At 41.2% G+C, this 19,334-nt stretch overlaps 1 protein-coding gene across 3 annotated transcripts in view; it reads left to right on the top strand.

Moving 5' to 3' along the window:
* Positions 1–16,136, top strand: part of Rab30 (RAB30, member RAS oncogene family) — a 92,066-nt gene extending 75,930 nt beyond the window's left edge. For all 3 annotated transcript variants that reach the window (XM_028873466.2, XM_028873467.2, XM_037197411.1), the window contains 3 exons: positions 2,464–2,547; positions 8,387–8,570; positions 13,382–16,136. In XM_028873466.2, coding sequence (XP_028729299.1) covers positions 2,464–2,547; positions 8,387–8,570; positions 13,382–13,632 — 519 coding nt within the window. In that variant the 3' untranslated portion in view covers positions 13,633–16,136. The remainder of the gene's footprint in view (positions 1–2,463; positions 2,548–8,386; positions 8,571–13,381) is intronic.
* Positions 16,137–19,334: the final 3,198 nt, after the last annotated feature.

The following is a 19,334-nucleotide window of genomic DNA, read 5'->3' as shown; positions in this document are numbered from 1 at the left end:
GAACAGTGGGGGGGGCTTGGGAAAGATTTGTTTTATTTTATTTATTTATTTATTTATTTTTTATTTTTTTGGCATTTGTTAGTCTGCAAACAGCTATAAACCTGAAGCTTGGCAGCCTTCTGTCTGAGCCAAGCCAAACAGGAAAATCTATTCAATATTTGTAAATAAAGTTATGAATGTTTATATTTTTATCATTTTCAGACATGCTTTTGCTTTTGGTTTGAAGCTCAGTGTTCTGAGTTCAAAGTTTAATTAAGGAACTCTCTTGTTAGGGTATGGATTTAATTAAAGATGTCCCAGTCTTAGCTGCAAGAGCTAATAAAGTCCATTTTGCTTTATTCCTGGCATTCTGCACTTTGAAGAGGGAGGAGACTAGGTAAAGATATTTTTTTCTTGGTGGAAGTCCTTGCTGCCCCAACCCTCTCCCTAAGCTTACAGGAAATATGAAAAAGTAAGTTGCAGTATACATGTGGTCTTGCTAATGTCCCTATTATCTCGAAACTGTTATGTTTCCAGGTTAAGGTCAAGCAATTTTCTCCTATTTCATGCTTAGAGCAACTTCAGACTCAATGATTTTGATGTCTAGAGAGGGGGAGTGGGTTGTCTAGGGTTGCCTGGCACCTCCTCTTCTGATGCTGCTTCCACTCTGCTGTCTGGACTGTGTCATTATGTGTGTGTCCACATGGACTGTGTGTAATTGTATGTGTGTGTCCATCTGGACTGTGTGTAATTGTGAGTGTGTTCATCTGGACTGTGTCATTGTGCGTATGTGTCCATCTGGACTGTGTGTCATTGTGTGTGTGTCTGTCTGGACTGTGTGTAATTGTGTGTGTGTGTCCATCTGGACTGTGTGTAATTGTGAGTGTGTTCATCTGGACTGTGTCATTGTGTGTGTGTGTCCATCTGGACTGTGTGTCATAGTGTGTGTGTCCTTCTGGACTGTGTGTCATTGTGTGTGTGTCCATCTGGACTGTGTAATTGTGTGTGTGTCCATCTGGATTGTGTGTAATTGTGTGTGTCCATCTGGGCTGTGTGTAATTGTGTGTGTGTCCATCTGGGCTGTGTGTAATTGTGTGTGTGTCCATCAGGACTGTGTCATTGTGTGTGTGTGCCCATCTGGACTGTGTGCAATTGTGTGTGTGTCCATGTGTGTACTTGTGTGTGTGTGTCTCTGGACTGTGTGTACTTGTGTGTGTGTGTGTGTGTGTGTGTCTGGACTGTGTGTACTTGTGTGTGTGTCTCTCTGAACTGTGTGTACTTGTGTGTGTGTCTCTCTGGACTGTGTGTACTTGTGTGTGTGTGTCTCTCTGGACTCTGTGTACTTGTGTGTGTGTGTCTTTCTCTGGACTGTGTGTACTTGTGTGTGTATGTGCCCATCTGGACTGTGTGTACTTATGTGTGTGTCCATCTGGACTGTGTGTACTTGTGTGTGTGTCCATCTGGACTGTGTGTACTTGTGTGTGTGTCCGTCTGGACTGTGTGTACTTGTGTGTGTGTCTGTCTGGATTGTGTGTATTTGTGTGTGTGTCTGTCTGGACTGTGTGTACTTGTGTGTGTGTCCATCTGGACTGTGTGTACTTGTGTGTGTGTCCATCTGGACTGTGTGTACTTATGTGTGTGTCCATCTGGACTGTGTGTACTTATGTGTGTGTCCATCTGGACTGTGTGTACTTGTGTGTGTGTCCATCTGGACTGTGTGCACTTGTGTGTGTGTCTGTCTGGACTGTGTGTACTTGTGTGTGTGTCCATCTGGACTGTGTGTACTTGTGTGTGTGTCTGGATTGTGTGTATTTGTGTGTGTGTCTGTCTGGACTGTGTGTACTTGTGTGTGTGTCCATCTGGACTGTGTGTACTTGTGTGTGTGTCCATCTGGACTGTGTGTACTTGTGTGTGTGTCCGTCTGGACTGTGTGTACTTGTGTGTGTCTGTCTGGACTGTGTGTACTTGTGTGTGTGGCACACTGTACCTCAGGCTGGTGACTGTCCTGAGGCCCAGGAGAACTCAGAAGCTTCGTGTCTTTCACTCATTCTCATTCTGTAGCAGAGCTCCGCACACTTTCCTTCCCTCTTTGTTTTAACCAATCTTACCTTTTCTTTCCCCATCCTGACAGTCCTGATGTCATTCTGGTGACTCATTCCACCCCAGTCTTACCCTTGTGTGAGTTTTCTGTTTTGAAAGCAGCACTCGTGCCTGCACCTTCAAGATTCTCTCCTTTACAGCCAGCCTCCTGCCCGGTCATTCTTTCTGGGTTTGTTCCTGTCAGAGTCTCTCTATTTTCCTTTCCCTTCCCTCTTCCCCTCCAGACACGACACTAAGCAGAGCACTCTCTCTGCCAGTCACCTCGGTCAAAGGATGGCGGAGACGAATTTCTAAACGGTCTTATTAGGATGGGGTGGGGAGTGAGGAGAATGCACTTAACTGGAAGATGTGCTGAAATGTTACTTGCCATTATTTCTTCCTTAGGGTCTTTTCCCCCCAGGTCAAGGAGCCACAATTGGAGTTGATTTTATGATTAAGACAGTGGAGATAAATGGTGAAAAAGTAAAGGTAAGAAGCTAAATTTATAGTAAACCTTTGATGTATTCTCTAAGAGTTTAGGGGATGAAGTACAATCCTTTTTTGTTTTTGTTTTTGAAGATTTATTTAATCATATATATATATATATATATATATATATATATATATATATATATATATATATATAGTGTTCTGCCTGCATATATGCCTGCAGGCCAGAAGAGGGCACCAGATCTCATTATGGATTGTTGTGAGCCACCATGTAGTTGTTGGGAATTGAACTCAGGACCTCTGGAAGAGCAGACAATGCCCGTAACCACTGAGCCATCTCTCCAGCCCTCCCCCACCATTCGTTTTTTCATAACATTTATTAAATCGCTTCACTCACATCCACACTGGAAATGATCCAGTGGGGTGGAGCTCAGCTGGCTGAGCACTTGCCTAGCTTGCAGGAAGCTCTGGATTAAACTACCAGCACCACATAAAACTAGGTGTGGTAGTGCATACCTGTAATCCCACCTAGGAGTCAGGTGAAGTGATTGCAAATTCAATGTCATCCTTAACATAGCAGGTTGGGGACCAGCCTAGGTTACATGAGAACCTGTCTCAAAAGAAAGAAAAAAATTCACAGATTAATGATATGTTTATCCGAAGACAGTGGGGAAAATGCATTTTCCTGTCATGTCAGAAGTGAAAACAAAGTAGGAATTTCTCTTTGGATTTCAAAGTTGGACCAATAATGTTTCCCTTCTAAATAAAAGCTCTATTTGACAATGTTTCCTGATCCCCACATTTCATTGTAGGTAGTGTAGGTAATTCAGTCACATGAATTACTTATTAAAATGATCCTTTCTCCCACTCTACCTTTGTTTTTGAACTCTAGAGGTCCAAGAAAGGACCTTTGACCTCTACTCTGTCTTCCACTTGGTGGCTTCTAGATGGCTGGTACTTAGAAGGAGTATAGTGTGTCCAGAAACAGGAGGTAGTATGTTCATTGAGTATGTATTGTAAGTCAGTGTCTCTGATCGATGCTCTTACATATGTTACCATTGTTAGTTTAACTCTTGGTATGATCTCTGGGAAGTAGATGGTATTGTCCTTATTATACAAGCTCCAGCGGTTACTTAATTAATTGATTTACTTAGTTATGGCTATATCGGTAGGGAAACAAGCAGGATCTCAACCTCACTTGCTAACCTAGACTCTCCTAACTCCATGGGGTCTCCTGTGGGATAAGAGGGGAACGAAGGCACAATAGGCTCATCACCTTGCAGCAAGAAAAGGAGGTGATGGAAAGAAATAGGAAGTGAAAAGCTGAGAGAAGGCTTAGAGGAGAGTGCATACTGCTCTTGTATAGGACTGAGCTTGGTTTCCAGAGCCCATGTAAGGCTGCTCACAACTGTCTGATACTTTCTTCTAGCCTACACTCACAGGCATCCATACTCACCTTCACATGTGCCTACACACACGCACACACACACACACACACACACACACACACACACACACACATACACACACATACACATACTCTCTCATAGTTAAAAATAAAACCATTTTAAAAATGTGAAGTGAAACTAAATCACATGGTAGGAGGTAAGGATACTGATGTTTAGCACTATCATTCAGTTACTGAAACTTCTTGATCAGATCTTCAGAGTCAAATCCCCTGGAAAGATCCCAGTCATCTGCAGCATGATGTAGTGGTACTGGAGTTGTAGCTAAGTCTCAGCCTAAGCATCCCACTTCAGTTTGTGTTATTTGCATTCTTCTCCCAATCGATTGTTACTTCACATCTTATGAGTGTCTTGGGAAGGGTATGAGAAGCTCCCTGGCATTCTTTCAGCAGTTCTTAAATACCATCACAAACAAGGGCTGATAGGAGATTCTTGATGAGAGACAGGAACCTTCTTTATCTCCTTATGTCCTGACTCTTTGAAATGGTTCCTTACCATAGAGACATCCATACCAAGTATAATGGTGAACAGAAAGCTGGGATAGTGGGTGTAAAGTCTACATAAATGCCAACCAGAAGGTCAGAAAAACTATTTGAAATGAAGAGAAGGAGTGAGGGTATAGGGACAGGAAGGAGGTAGGAGCAGGGTGAAGAGATATTGACAGGAAGAGCCTTTTGTAGGTTTTTTTTTTTTTTAATTCTAGAGGAGGTAGTTGCCAACCTAAGGAATCAGGAAAGGAAAACCACCTTTTCGTGTGGTTCCCTCCTAGATATGAGTTCCCATTTGCATATGTACTTGTGAGGTCATTTGTTTGACCTGAAATGTTAGTGCCTGCCATGGACCAAGCTTGGGCCAAGAACAAGGGAAGATAAGGAACGGTCCCATGGTTACAGGCTCCTTTCCGTCCATAAATTCCAAGCTTAGCATTCCATTTATTCTATTTTGAAAACAATGGCTTCAATTTTTAAATATTTATTTTCATTTACTTGTGTCTCTGAGTGTGTGTGTGTGTGTGTGTGTGTGTGTGTGTGTGTGTGTATACATGAGCACAAAGCATGCATGTGAAGGCCAAAGAACAACTTGTAAGAGTTCTCTCTTTCTACCTTGTGGGGTATGGGGATCAAACTTGGCCCTTCCTCACTGAGCCATTTTGCTATCCCTGACCTCATTTTTAAGTGCTTATTACATGGCTAAAATTCCATCTTTTTTTTTTCATTAGATTCCATCACAAGACCACAGGCTCCCAAGAGCAGGGCTTTCGACGTACTTATCTTTATATTTACAGCTCAATTGCTGCCATTAACACCTCTTTAGACTGATACTATTTAATAAGAAATGGGAGTTGGCCAATCCAGTTCAAGCTGCCTATGATTTATTTATAAAGCAACATGTAGAATGAGATATAAAAAGAAAAAAGAAAAATTATGCATAAGGAAAAAAGATGTAGAATGATGATATCTAATCTTACCCACTGATTTTTCAGTGTATCACAAATCAATGAGTAATAAATAAAAATGTAAGATCAGCCTACTTTTTAACCTTACATTGATTAGAAGAGTTGTTGTTGTTTTTTCCCTCCCTAGATAGGGATTCTCTGTGTAGCCTTGGCTGTCCTGGATCTCGCTCTGTAGAACAAGCTGGCCTTGAGCTCACAGAGATCTACTTGCCTCTCCCTCTTGAATGCTGGTACTAAAGGCTTGTACCACTACCACTTGATATAAGAGGTTGTTTTATCTCCAATCACACATAGGTTACACAGATAGGAGATTCATGAGCATAGGTTTAAATGTTCATTCTTTTGGTGATCTGTCCATCCATCTTGTGTTATAGTAGATGCATTGTGCAGAGGAGCATGGTAGGTGAAGCATCACTGACTTTTGGAACTTACTGATATCTGGCCCTGATAACAGTTTGTCTCTGATCTTTCAAACCCCACTAATCTAAGAATAGCTAATCAATTCCTCCTTTGTGATTTCACAATCCTATGTTCATCTCGTTAACCATTATTCATCTGTGCCCACTACATACTGTGTTAGGAAGGAAACAAAGATACGAAGTCAAAGAGATGACCTTGGTCCTCAAAGAACTGATCTACTTAAGAGGACAGCCTAGGAAACTGATGAGAGGGGCAGGCGATAGCAGTGCAGTAAGAGAACAGGTGAGCAGTGCAGCAGCCCTGTGCTCTGGGTGAGAGTGGGCAAGGAAACCCATGACGGCAATGTGGGTGACACCTTGACACATGGGAGACCAACATTGGGAGACACTGTTCTTTGGCTCCTCTTTGAGAGGACATTGCTGATCAGTGGTGGAGTTGGGCTCTTACGATGATCTCTTAGATCAGGGATTTGTTTTAGTCATCTTATACTTAGTGCTCTGCAAAGGATGAAAAGAGACAGTGGGTTATAGAGAAAGGTGATGAAACTAATTTGAGTGATAGATGATGGAATATAAGCATCCTTAATAATCAACTGCCAGGCTAGACACAGGCAGTCCTTTATGAGAAGGTGGCATATATCTCGGCAAGGTCATACAATCACAATTTTAGAAAATATTTTGATGCTTAAAGTGGTTCCCAAGATGTTCCAGTCATACAGCGCTTTCTAACGATTGACGGTGTCTTAATCCAGTTAAAAGGGTTTTAGAGGCTGAATGGGACTTTAAAACAATAGCCTGCTGTTCTAAGGCACATCCAGGCAGAAGAGGACCACGGCCCTACTTTGAGGCAGAGAAGAGAAATAGCTTTTGTTCCAGCACAAACTGTCATGTGTACGTTTGCATTTAGCACACACAGACTTTAGTTTATATCATCAAAGAGCTGCTGCAACTTCAAGTCAAAGGCGAATGTGTGTGCTGGCTCGTGGCAGGAGCTACCGCTTACTGCTCAGTGTCTTCAGCAAAACTGCTGTGGGGCCAGGGTGACACCAAGTGCCTGCTGGATGCAAATGTACATTTAAATGAGCTTGCAGTGGCAAAAGCAACAGGGTGGGAATAGAAGACCTGGACTCTGATTCCCAGCTTTGTGGTTACTTGGGTGGAAGAAACAGTTTTTTTTATTAAGCTTGCCTACCTCACTGGGAAGGGGTAAGGAACAATTGAGATGGCCAGTTCAAAATGTCAGCATCTGCTTTTTGTCCTAGGCGTACTGTATTTGGTGAGGACAACAAGGCCCTGCCTCCTCCTGTTATGAATCTTTAGATCGAGTAGGCCAGACAGGCATTAAACAAACTATTTCAAGTACGTGGTTAAGATATGTCGATTGCTGTGGGGGGTGAGGGATGATTGGAAGTATTGGAAGGGAGACTGGTGGCAGAAGGTTCTAGAAGGCCTTACCTGAGGAAATAGTAAAGAGGTTAACTTACCTGTGACCTGTGGATTTATAGTTAGGAGGGAAGCTGATGGTGATGTCCTTATCTCCCCAAACACTCTATTCTGTCTCCCATTTGTGGTGTGATCTGCTCAGAGAGGTTGGGGGAAGAGATTTGGGAAGTATTTTTCCTTCTTTCTTATTGAGCTTGTGATCTTTAGAAACAGTAGATGATTTATCAAACCCTATTTTAACACAAGTGGAGTCCAAAAGTGACTAAGGTCATAGGGCTTAGTGTGGGGTGGAGGGGCAGGAGTGTAATAGCACCACTCCTGTTTCCATTAACAGTGGGGATGTCTTGATGTGTTCATGAGAATTTTGTTTTCAAGACAGGGGTTCTCTGTGTAGCTTTGGAGCCTCTCCTGGAACTCACTTTGTAGACCAGGTTGGCCTCGAACTCACAGAGATCTGCCTGCCTCTACCTCCCAAGCACTGAGATCAGAGGTGTGTGCCACCACCGCCCAGCTGTTCATTAGAATTTTAAACTGCAAAACTTGGGGAGGTTGTGCTTTCTTTCTCTTGGTTGCTGACTGAAATGCCAATGACCCCTGCTCTCTATTGCAGTGTGTGTGTGTGTGTGTGTGTGTGTGTGTGTGTGTGTGTGTGTGTCCAGCCTGTTGGCAAGAACACAGAGTCCATAGTGAGTGCTAAATTGTCTGTGAGATATTGAGCAAGTTATAGATCTCTCTGTACTTTAGTTTCCTGATGAGGGAAGTGTTGTATTATAACAGTACCTACCTTATAGGATCATTGTGAAGATTAAGTTATTACATAAAAAATGAATAGAATAGAGCTTGGAATATAATAAATGTACAATAAGGTTTTTTTAAGATTAAAAAAGTCTTAAATAACAAACAAACAAAAACAGGAAAGAGAATAAGCCCCTTCCCCAAACCAGAAACACTTCACTGTGAAAAGAAAGAAGTGTTTTCAGGGCAGAAAACAACCATGAAATTGTTTGGGTGATGTTCCCGTTTCTGAGCTATAGCAAGGCCATGCCGTTTGTGTTCTGCTCTTCCAAGCTGATCCCTGTCTTATGCCTCTCCAGTTACAGATCTGGGACACTGCGGGTCAAGAGAGATTTCGTTCAATCACCCAAAGTTATTACCGCAGCGCCAATGCCTTGATCCTCACCTATGACATCACCTGTGAGGAGTCCTTCCGTTGCCTTCCCGAGTGGTTGCGAGAGATAGAACAGTATGCCAGCAATAAGGTCATCACTGTGTTAGTGGGTAAGTAAGGGCTGGTGAGGAAGGAGAGTGATTCGGATGCATCAGAGAATTTATGGTCATGTAATGCTTATGTGCTGGTACCTTCCAAGAACATACTATCTAGTTATCTGAGTTATATAACCAACATTCAGTTATACAACTGAGGAGGACATAAAGTAAGTTCTGTCCCATGGTGATAATTTAGAAAATTAAAACAAAAATATTGCTGATTTTCCTGTCAATTTGGATGAAAGAGTTAACAAGATGGTGGGTATTGCTGGTGTAAAATAAATCTTTCAAGTTGATGAAGAATTCATATTGAAGCAGTTTTTCTTTTAAAATGTATACTTTGGTGAATTTTTCTCTTCTTACTTTATGCTGACTTAAGACCTCCCTCCTGTGTTTCAGAATCCACTACGGGAAATGCTGTAGTTTGTCTTGTAGGAGGTGGGGGCCATTTAATGGGGAGAAACCAGAAAATAACTCTTGGTTTCCTATGGTGACAAATGCACTCATTAAAAATGGAGTTACAGGGGCCTGGGGGATAACTGAGTTGGTCAAGTACTTGCTACACAGCCATGAGTACTGGAGTTAGATCCTTAGTAGCCATGTAAAAACCTGGGTGCAGTGGTCCTTGCTTGTAATTGCAGAGAAGGCAGAGACAGGAGGACCCTTGGGCATCAGTGGCCAGCCAGCCTAGCCTAACCATGCAGTCCTAGGTCTTACTGAGAGACTGTAGCAAAAAAAAACAAAAACCAAACCAAGGTGAGGAACAAGTTAGACCTTTGGTCTTCAAATGCATGTTTGTACACACACACACACACACACACACACACACACACACACACACACACACATACACACACACACACAGATCTGTGCAGACCCTGTGCATGCTGCCCCAGTCTCTGTGAATTCTCATGTGCTTCGATCATGCTGATTTAGAGGACATTGTTTTTTTTAATGTCCTCTGGCTTTGGCACTCTTTCCACTCCCTTTTTCACAGGGTCCCCCTGAGGCCTGAGGGGAGGGATTTGTTGGAGACATACCATTTAGGGCTGAGTGTTCCACGGTCTCTCACTCTCTGCATAATGTCTGACTGTGGTCTCTGTATTTGTTCCTATCGCTGTAGGAGGAAGCTTCTCTGATGATAGCTGACCAAGGCACTGATCTGATCATTGAGTGTAGCAAAAAGCATTAGGAGTCATTTTATTGCTAGGTTTTTTTTTTCCTTCAAAGAATGGTAGAGTTTTGTGTTACCCTAGGTCCCTCCCTGGGCTGTCCAGTCTCTGGTTCTTGGTCACCCAAGGAGTGTTGGGTGTGGATTCCATGTCGCAGGATGGGCCTTAAGTCAAATCAGATATTGGTTGGTTGCTTCCACAAGCTTTGTGCCACTATTGCCCTAGCATATCTTGTGGGCAAGACAGCATTGTAGATCAAAGGGTTGTGGCTGGCTTGGTGTTTACATTTCTCTTTTGGTAGTGTACAGAGTACCTTTCTGTGCCAAAGATGCTAGAATGTAGGGGTAGGCTCAATGTAGGCACCAGCTCAACTTCTCTATGCTCAATGAGCTGTGTAGGTGTTGTCTTCAGCAATGGAACCTTGTTAGTTTGTGGAGAGCAACCTAATCTTGGCAAAAGTCTAGGTTGTTTGCGGATTCCTATGGGTTCCCTTTGGCCAACAACTCAATTAGATGTAATGCATTTCCAGTACTGGGAGCTTCATTCAGTGATAAGGGATGGCCAGTGATGTCATTTAGTTTGCCTTCATATATGTATATATTTTAGGAAGCTTATACTGTATTAGTTTTCCATACTATCTTTCAATTGGCCCTTAATTTTATCTGTCTCTCCCTTTGTTCCTTCCCTCATCCCCTTCTTCCCTCCCACTAATTGATCCTCCCATTCCATCCCATCCATCCATAACTATCTACTTTATTTCTTTTTCCTTTTTTTTTTTTTTCATTTTTTTGAGACAGGGTTTCTCTGTGTAGTTTTGGTGCCTGTCCTGGATCTCACTCTGTAGACCAGACTAGCCTCGAACTCACAGAGATCCGCCTGCCTCTGCCTCTCGAGTGCTGGGATTAAAGGTGTGTGCCACTACTGCCTGGCTCTATTTCTTTTTCCTAACAAGATCGTTTTGTCCCCTCTAGTCCCTTACTCTATATCTAACCTCTGTGGTTCTATAAATTGTATCTTGGTTATTGACTTAACAACTAATATCCACATATGGGGGGGGGGGAGCTGATCCTTCTTCCTATCTCCCTTCAAGTCTTCCTTTATTTTCCTTATTTAAAATGCCCAACAGTAATGCTTTGACCCAAGTTCTCAAGGGTTTCCTGTGGAATACAAGGACAGCTCGGAACTGAGGGCATTCAAATGCTTCATGTCCCAGGACTAACTCACCAGGCTGGCCTCAAACTCACAGACATTGCTTGCCACTGCCTCACAAGTGCCAGGATTAATTACGTGAATCACCATGACTAGCCTTTTATTTCCTTTGTTTAGTGGTTTCCAATGTAATGAGTTGGTTTCCTAGGATCTTCCAAATAGAACCACTGAAATTCATTTGTATCTTTAATATGCTGTGGACTTCTGAACTGAAGTGTACATTCAGCATATCCTATGCAGTTACCACCCCTGTCCCCATTGTTCCATCATTGACACGGGAAGAAGCCTCTTCAGATGAGCTCCCAAAGCCCTTTGACATTTCAGGAACCTTTGGACAATTTCCCTGCTCTCTGCCATGGCAAAGTCTCAGGCACATCATTTCATGCCCCAGACCTAGAAGTGACCATGTCTTTAGGAGTTGGCATTTCTTTCTAATGGGAAGTTTATAATTAGGAACCCCAGCTCAATGTTGGGTTGTCCTTACATGCAGGTCATCTCTAAACTGTTTCCTATTGAAAGTTGACATGTATACATGGATATGATGAATTGTGTTGTCTTAGTAGGTTCAACAAGTTGTGTTCCGACTCACAGGACAGTCTTAAGCCACACATGAAATCACATTCACCGAGAAAGACACATGACAGTTCACCTGGCTTGCTGGCAGGTTGGCATTAGGTATCATGGAGAATCAGCAGTCAGGAATTTCCAATGTTATGGCATTCTACTATGTATTTATAATTCATACGCAGAGTAATTTATAAATTATCTCATTTAAGCAATGTTACCAGGTAGTGTAGCACACATTGTTAGAAGGCCTTATTAATAAAATCAAACCTGAAGCCAGGTATTGGGGTGAATGCTGGGAGATCAGAGAAGCAGAGCAAGTCACAGCTTTCTCACCTTGCAATTCCTCAGCTGATCCTGTTTCCTCAGACTGGACTGTGTCCTCATCCGAGTGGATCTCAGCTGAACTGCTGCTCAAAAGCCTAAAAGCTTAACCAGCTCTAGTTCCTGGTCCTCATACCTTTTATACCTTCTGTTTTCTGCCACCACTTCCTGGGATTAAAGGCATGAGTTACCATAAATGGCTGTTTCTAGTGTGGCTTTGAACTCACAGAGATCCTCATGGATCTCTGCCTCTGGAATGCTAGGATTAGAGGTGTGTGTGCCACCATTTTCTGGCCTCTATATCTAGTGGCTGTTCTGTTCTCTGACCCCAGATAAGTTTATTAGGGTTCACAATATTTTGGGGAGTACAATATCACCATAAGGTAGCATAGTTGACTTTTGTCACCTGACCTAGAAAAAGGAGTAGAAAACTTTTAAAAGATAAAACATACCATGAATTATTCATGCAGATACTTAGATCTATAATTTAAAACTGTAAAATTTTTACTTAATATCATTAATCTCATGCCTGTATTTCATCCTTCTCATGTCAAAAATACCAGTTCCAAGTGACATTAGCATAATTAATGACTTGTTTTATCCCTTAATACACATGTAACAGCCTCCTAATCCCAACCCCAGCTCTGCCATTGCAAGATGATTACTGAATGAGTTCAAGACTTTGCCCTTAAATTCCTTTTTGTCCTTAGTGTATACACCTAAGGATGCAGGGTTAAATCATGTTTTCAGTTTCCTTGAAATAGTTGTCTCTACCTGTGCCACTATATGACAAACATGTTTAATGTTTACAGATTGCTTTTAAATGTTAATTTTGTACTAATTACACAGTTGCGTTGTTTAACGCTGTCAAATGTCAGCTTCTAAAGTCCAATCTGTAAAGCAGAGTGTGCTCAGAGAGGTCTGCTCTCTGCCCCTCCTGTGCTCTGCTGTTGTCTTTCTGGGCAATCATTGTCTTATTTTGTTTTTTCAAGACACAGTTTCTCAGTGTAATAGCTCTGGTTGCCTTGGAACTCACTTTGTAGACCAGGCTGACCTCGAACTCACAGAGCTCCTCTTGCTTCTGTCTCCTGAGTGCTTGGATTAAAGACGTGTGCCACCACTACCTGGGCTGCAACCACTGTCTTTTAAATTACAATCTTGGTTTATTATTTTCTTAAAAAATAAGCGAAAGGTTATTTTTAAAGTTTTCATTTAAGCAGTTGCAGATAATACTTTTTCTGCTTTGCTTTCTTTGCTGGTATTCTTGATTCATGACATTATATAGACTATTCCTCATTGGCTTGTTTTCTTTACTAGGTTGAATACTTGTGAGCCTGCATTGCTCTTTATACAAGCAGTTTGGGGGTGTTTCCAGTCTTTGTCATTACAAATGGCACCAGTAAACATTCCTGTGATCATGGTCACATTTGCTTTGCTTTACCTGTCTATCTGTTTAATCTGGCCATTGATTTCAGCTCTGGAATTGAATCTCGATGCTTCCCAGCCTAAACAAAGTCAAGTGACTCTTCTTTCTCTAATTTACCATTGTTACAGGCAACAAGATTGACCTGGCTGAAAGGAGAGAGGTCTCCCAACAGAGGGCAGAGGAATTCTCAGAGGCTCAGGACATGTATTACCTGGAGACTTCAGCCAAGGAATCTGATAATGTGGAGAAACTCTTCCTTGACTTAGCATGCCGACTCATCAGTGAAGCAAGACAGAATACACTGGTGAACAATGTATCTTCACCCTTACCCGGAGAGGGGAAAAGCATCAGCTATTTGACTTGTTGTAATTTCAACTAAAGGCTGAGGCAAAGAGAATCAAAGGGAATCAGTAGTTGCCTTGGTGGGCCGTATGTTGCTAGGGAATCTGGCAATGACTATGGCTCCTGCTCTTGGACCTTCTGACTCCTGTAGGCTCCAGAGCTTACAAAGCATGCAGGCCAAGGGCCTCGACTGCAGGCCAGCATTAGCAGAACACATAATGGTTTCAGCCTTTTGCAGTCTGGCATTGGAGCAAGGAGAAAATTGCACTAAGCGCTCCATGATCTGCAGAGCATGTTGCTTTTGTTTTTTAAAAAGCAAGTAAAAATGCATTCCTGAACACAGTGCAGGGGATCGTGTACTGTAGGAATCCCTCCTGTGTGTCAGCGGGTGCATGTGGGGCTGTTCTCTAGGCTTCAGTGGTAATCTGGTGCCCATGGTTTTCTTGTCTACCAGGTAAACCAAAACTGGAAAGGCCCAGTTCTGTCTCTGTGGTACTTATTGACAACCCCATGGAGATTTTGAAAAGTGTTATTTCTTTTGTCCACAAGCACTTTCAAAACCTTTGGGATGTAAAAACAAAAACTCTTCTCATGACCAACAGTAAAAATTATTGTCTAATAACATATACAGCTCCATGACTCCTTTTGGTGCTAATGATTATGGTATTTCACAGACCAAACGTTTTACTACATTGATATTGATACCCTTAGATGTATTACCTAGAAATAAAAAGAAAATGGGGGAAATCCATGAATCAGCAGTCTTTTTCAGCGCTTCATTACCACCTTTTCTAGGATGGGTTTGGACATGAGAATCCTTTTTCTTTCATATTCTCCTTGAAATTTCTAAACTTTCTCCTATTCTTTCAAACACCTTTCCTGCCCTTTAAGTAAATCAAAGTCTGAAAAAAAAAATGGGGAAAAATACAATGGATGATGGCGTTAAAATAAAAAAGATTAGTTGTAAGACATTTTGAGTAGCATGGGAAAACAGAGCAGATATGACCAAAATACTGTGGAATGCGGACTTACTACAGAGCAGGGTTCCAGACAGAGCACAGTCCTTCATAACAAGACGCACCTTTTCCTTTCTGGAACTACCCTTGGCTAGACCAAGGCTTAGGATTTTGTAGACATTTTTAGTATGATAAGTGAGAATAGCAACAGATGAAAAGTTTCACAAACCATTTTTGTATCTTCAAGAAACTTAGGAAAGGCCTGCTTGGGAAGCAAGCCGAGTTGTCGTTTATCATCTTATATTAATGTTGATCTCAGATTCATGACAATGCATTCTTTTACCTTTATCTTTTCTTTCCCCTGGTCTCACCTCAGAGCTTTCCTTTCCTCTCCCTCTTCTTCCTTTCCATTCTGATATGCATGTGTTACTGCAAATCTCCAATTCAAATGGAGGTGTAAATGCCTTTACTTAGCCAATTTCAAAACAGGTTTCAGATTGGAAGATGTGCTGCTGAATGGGTTCCTGTTTCTTCAGTGCCATGATTTGATACCTTCTAATTTGTTCATGCTCATGAATGCAAATTGCAACAGCAATTAAATCTGTATATGCTGTTGGTGCCGTCAGGTGTTTCTGGGCTTGCTGTATAGCATAACTGAGTGATGAATCACTGAATGAGGGTATGACGTGTAATTCCGCTGTTGGTATTGATGGTGACAATCTTGGACCTGACATGACACTCTTGGAAAGCTACTGAATTGTAAAGCAGTGAGTCAACGCAGCCGGCTATTGGTAATACATTTCTAGCGTTTATCTAGCAGACTCCATAATGTCCAATCTCTCACATGGGACTGCGTGTATTATTACCCATCATTGGTATTATAACTTGCTCTCTATGCTTTCCTTCATTCTATAAGAAAGAGAAAGGCTTGCCAAAAGTTTGCACTGCCTTTCCTTTATACAGGGAGAAAAATCACTTGAATCGAAAATCAAAATCATTTATCATTACCTTGACTTCTCTATTAAGCCAACAACTAAAGGCGTCAAAAGATAAACTAATCAAAGTTACAGAAGAATTTATCTTTCTTCTGTGAGAGAATGTCCCTAAATTTAGATTTATTACTTTTCTTTACCAAAAACTTCTGATCTCCTCTGCATATGATGACTCAGCCTTGTCTCACAGCACGGTTAAAAATAATGTTGCTTTGTGAACTTTAAGGGCTTTGTTAAAATGGACTAATTTAGTTCCAGAATAACAGTTTCTGGGGTCACAGTTATGTTACATTATTCTTATTTCTTAAGCGTATAGCACCCCCATCTGCTCTCCAGGTTCAGAAGCAGCTCAGGAGCTCTACTCCAGTTCCTCTTCCCCTGGGTCTCTGAGACGTTCAGGAGATCACAGTCATCAATCCTTGGGCCGTTAGTGTGGACACCTGAGAAGCTGGACCCTTACGTTCCACAGTTCTGTGACTTTCAGATTAGGTGTTTTGGATATTTTTCCAGTGATGTGTCTCAAATTTGAGAACAATCTTTGACAATATTATAGTGCAATAAATACCAGTTTAATAAATGATTCATTGCCAAGATGTTTTTTGTTTGTTTTTTTTAAACGAAAGTCCTTAAAGTGGTAATTGAGAAAGAGTCATCTTAATCTAGGGAAGGACATAAATATTATTTTGCCTAATAATTCTTATTGGCAGGGCAATATCTGCTCTGATAAGCCAGTTTTACATAAAATTATTTAATGGTGAAAAAAAACCCCAAGATTTGGTTTATTGTAATATAGTTTGGCTTATCCTGACAAAACCATATCTTCTTACATTTGTGAAATGATATTTTTCTTTTTTTAAAATAAAATTATTAAATACACGGCAATCTTCTGTAGCTTCCAATGAAAATACATGTTCAGGTTCTAGAGTCATGCTGGGAAAAGATCTATGGAATCATATGATTGTCTGGTATGGCTTTGTATAGACTGTATCCTCAAGAACTTAGTGATTTCTCCTTTTCCTACACAAAGCTGTGTTCCTTTGTATTTTTTATTAGATCTGTTGGATTATATTAATATTTAATTACATAGAGCCAATTATCTTTTGTGTAGACTTGTAAGTTGACATCATTGGCTTTTTCTGGCTTTCATTTCTCACCCATATTTTAGTTCTTTTTGATATCAGCATCTTCCCTAAGTGGCAAGACAATAACTAAACATGAAACAAATGTATTAGCATAACAGTACATCAAGTTCTGATTGGGAAACTGAGAGACCACTGACCAAAACAGGATGTTTGGACTAGCATGATTCAAGGCAATGAGGCTTGATGGAGGGAGGAAGCAGATTCTTTATCTTCTTTTCATGAAAGTATTCCTTGGAAGGACCCTAGTGACTGACTCCCAGTGTTAGATCAAGGATTTGCCAGTCTGCTCTTTGAGCTATCCCACAGCATCAACTTTCAGTTAGGACTGATTCTGAAAAAATATCAGCTGAGAATCATTTTGAAGTTGTTCCCCCATCACACCCCACGTATGATACCAGTGGCCTTAAAGATAGGGAAAGTTTCTGAGTCTTTTTTTTTTTTTTTTTTTTTTTGGTTTTTCGAGACAGGGTTTCTCTGGGTAGCTTTGCGCCTTTCCTGGAACTCACTTTGGAGACCAGGCTGACCTTGAACTCACAGAGATCCGCCTGCCTCTGCCTCCCGAGTGCTGTGATTAAAGGCGTGCGCCACCACCGCCTGGCAAGTTTCTGAGTCTTAATCCTACAGGACACTCTGTAGCACATGGCCATGCATACGTAAGGATCGCTTTCCTATTAGCTTCTGGAAGAAGTTGCAGGTTTGGGTGTTTTTTGGTTTTGTTTTGTTTTGTTTTGAGAATTTTTAGCTGCCATGGTTTACTTTCTTCCCTCAGCCCTGGGCTTGACAGGTATGTTTCACATCTCTTCCTTCTGACAAAATGTGTTCCACCTAAGCAATACTGTTAAACACTAAACGAAGATATATTTTCTCCTCTGGGTTTTCTGTTCCTGTGGCACGAGTTTATCTGTGTTTGAAAGGAACACTGCCTTCCCTTACACTGTACACACAGGCAATATTAGTTTGATATTATCCCTTCAGATCAGTCATTAATATTGAATAATGTAGCTGGCATTTCATCTCCTTCCTAAATCTCAGGATGTTCTTGGTATAATTACTCGTGGGAGGCACTGCCTTTTTTGTTTTGTTTTGTTGTTGTTATTTTGAGACCAGATCTTAGTCTACATAGAAATCACATTGTAGTTCAGACTGGCTTTGAACATTCTCTTGCCTCAGTCTTACTGGGAGTATAGATGTGAGCCACACTGCTATCTTGGTGATCTTTGCAATTAAAAACAAACAGAGGGATAACTTGCTGTGTAAATGAGCTTAACATTTAAGATAAAGATTATTTGAAGGATTTTTGTGGGATGTGGCATAGAGAGGAATATAACTAGTAGATGCTTCACAGTTCAAAGAGGTAGAATGCAGACCACCACACTAAAGCCCTAGAGCTGCAGACTGGGCTCTGTGGTAGGGAGAATTTCCCAAAACATTGGAACCCTCTGATAGCGACTGCCTTTCTGTCAAGCAAAGGGTAGATATCAACTGTAAAGAAAATGTGGAGATGACCTACCTTGTTGATTGAGGGTTGAACCAGATGCTCTAGTAACTCAAATTTCTATATTGTAGTACCTTTCCTTGTGCTCAACTAAATATATGTTGACCAGCAACTAATGACATTTAAAAAAGAAAAGGCTTTTTCTTCTGTCATAAATGCACTACCGTCTAGGGAAAAGGTTAACTATGTATCCTTAGGCCAAACTATGTATCCTTAGGCTAAAGTAGAAATGCCTTGTCAGTCCCTGTTGAAATCAAACTGGCTTCCATGTTAAAAATGGAAGAGGTATGTATCATTTAGGCCAGGGCTATGTGAAATCATGGAAATTATTCATCCCATTTGGCTTAGTACACAATGTCTTCTCTTCAGGATTTTAGAAGTGTTTTAGCGTAAGAGGATCCTCCATTAAAGAGTCCCCCAGTAGTCCAGTGTTCCATGAGAGGAGGATAAGGCGGGTCACCGGCAGACCATCCTTAAGATCTGCTTGAGGAAGTCTCAAATGACATTTGATAGGTTTTCTTGATTTGGGGGAAAATGAGTTTGAAAGGGTGAAGGCCAATTGGCTTTATGTACAAAGTAACAAAACAGGGCTTTAACTTGAAAATAAAATCACTTAAAGCAGTTTTGGCTAATTAAAATTTATAAAATTCCATTTTTAAAATAGCGTATACCCTTTCCAGTCTGACAGGTGGCTCTTCCTTAGTCTTTACAAAAGCAAACCATTGTGCTTGAATCAGTATGGGGAGAAATATACTTAATTTGGGTGGGACTTTCTCTGACTCCTTGTAGAGGAAATCTGAAGACAAAGGCTGATTGCCAGTTCTTCTTTGGCCTCATCAGGTGTATGAGTTAATTTTTATTTTTATTTTTCTTGCTTTTCCACCGATTTAAAGCAGAATGGCAGATGCTGAGCCATATTCCAATGAAATTCTTGGTCGATGGCAATGCCAGAGGGTGATAAAGGGAGAGACATAAAAGTGGGGCACTAGGTTAGCTGTGTGCAGCCCTACAATATAAAAGTTAGTGAAGGCTGTGGGCAAAGTTTGAACTGGAGTTTTCTCATCTGTGAGATGAACCTGTTAGGAATATGCTGAAAATTAGATAAGGTAAATTAAAAATATGTTGCTCAGCAAATAGGAGGAACTCAAATATTA

This window comes from Peromyscus leucopus, chromosome 1, assembly GCF_004664715.2.
Source record: "Peromyscus leucopus breed LL Stock chromosome 1, UCI_PerLeu_2.1, whole genome shotgun sequence".
NCBI classification, from domain to species: Eukaryota; Metazoa; Chordata; class Mammalia; order Rodentia; family Cricetidae; genus Peromyscus; species Peromyscus leucopus.
This window is presented reverse-complemented; position numbering and strand designations above follow the sequence as displayed.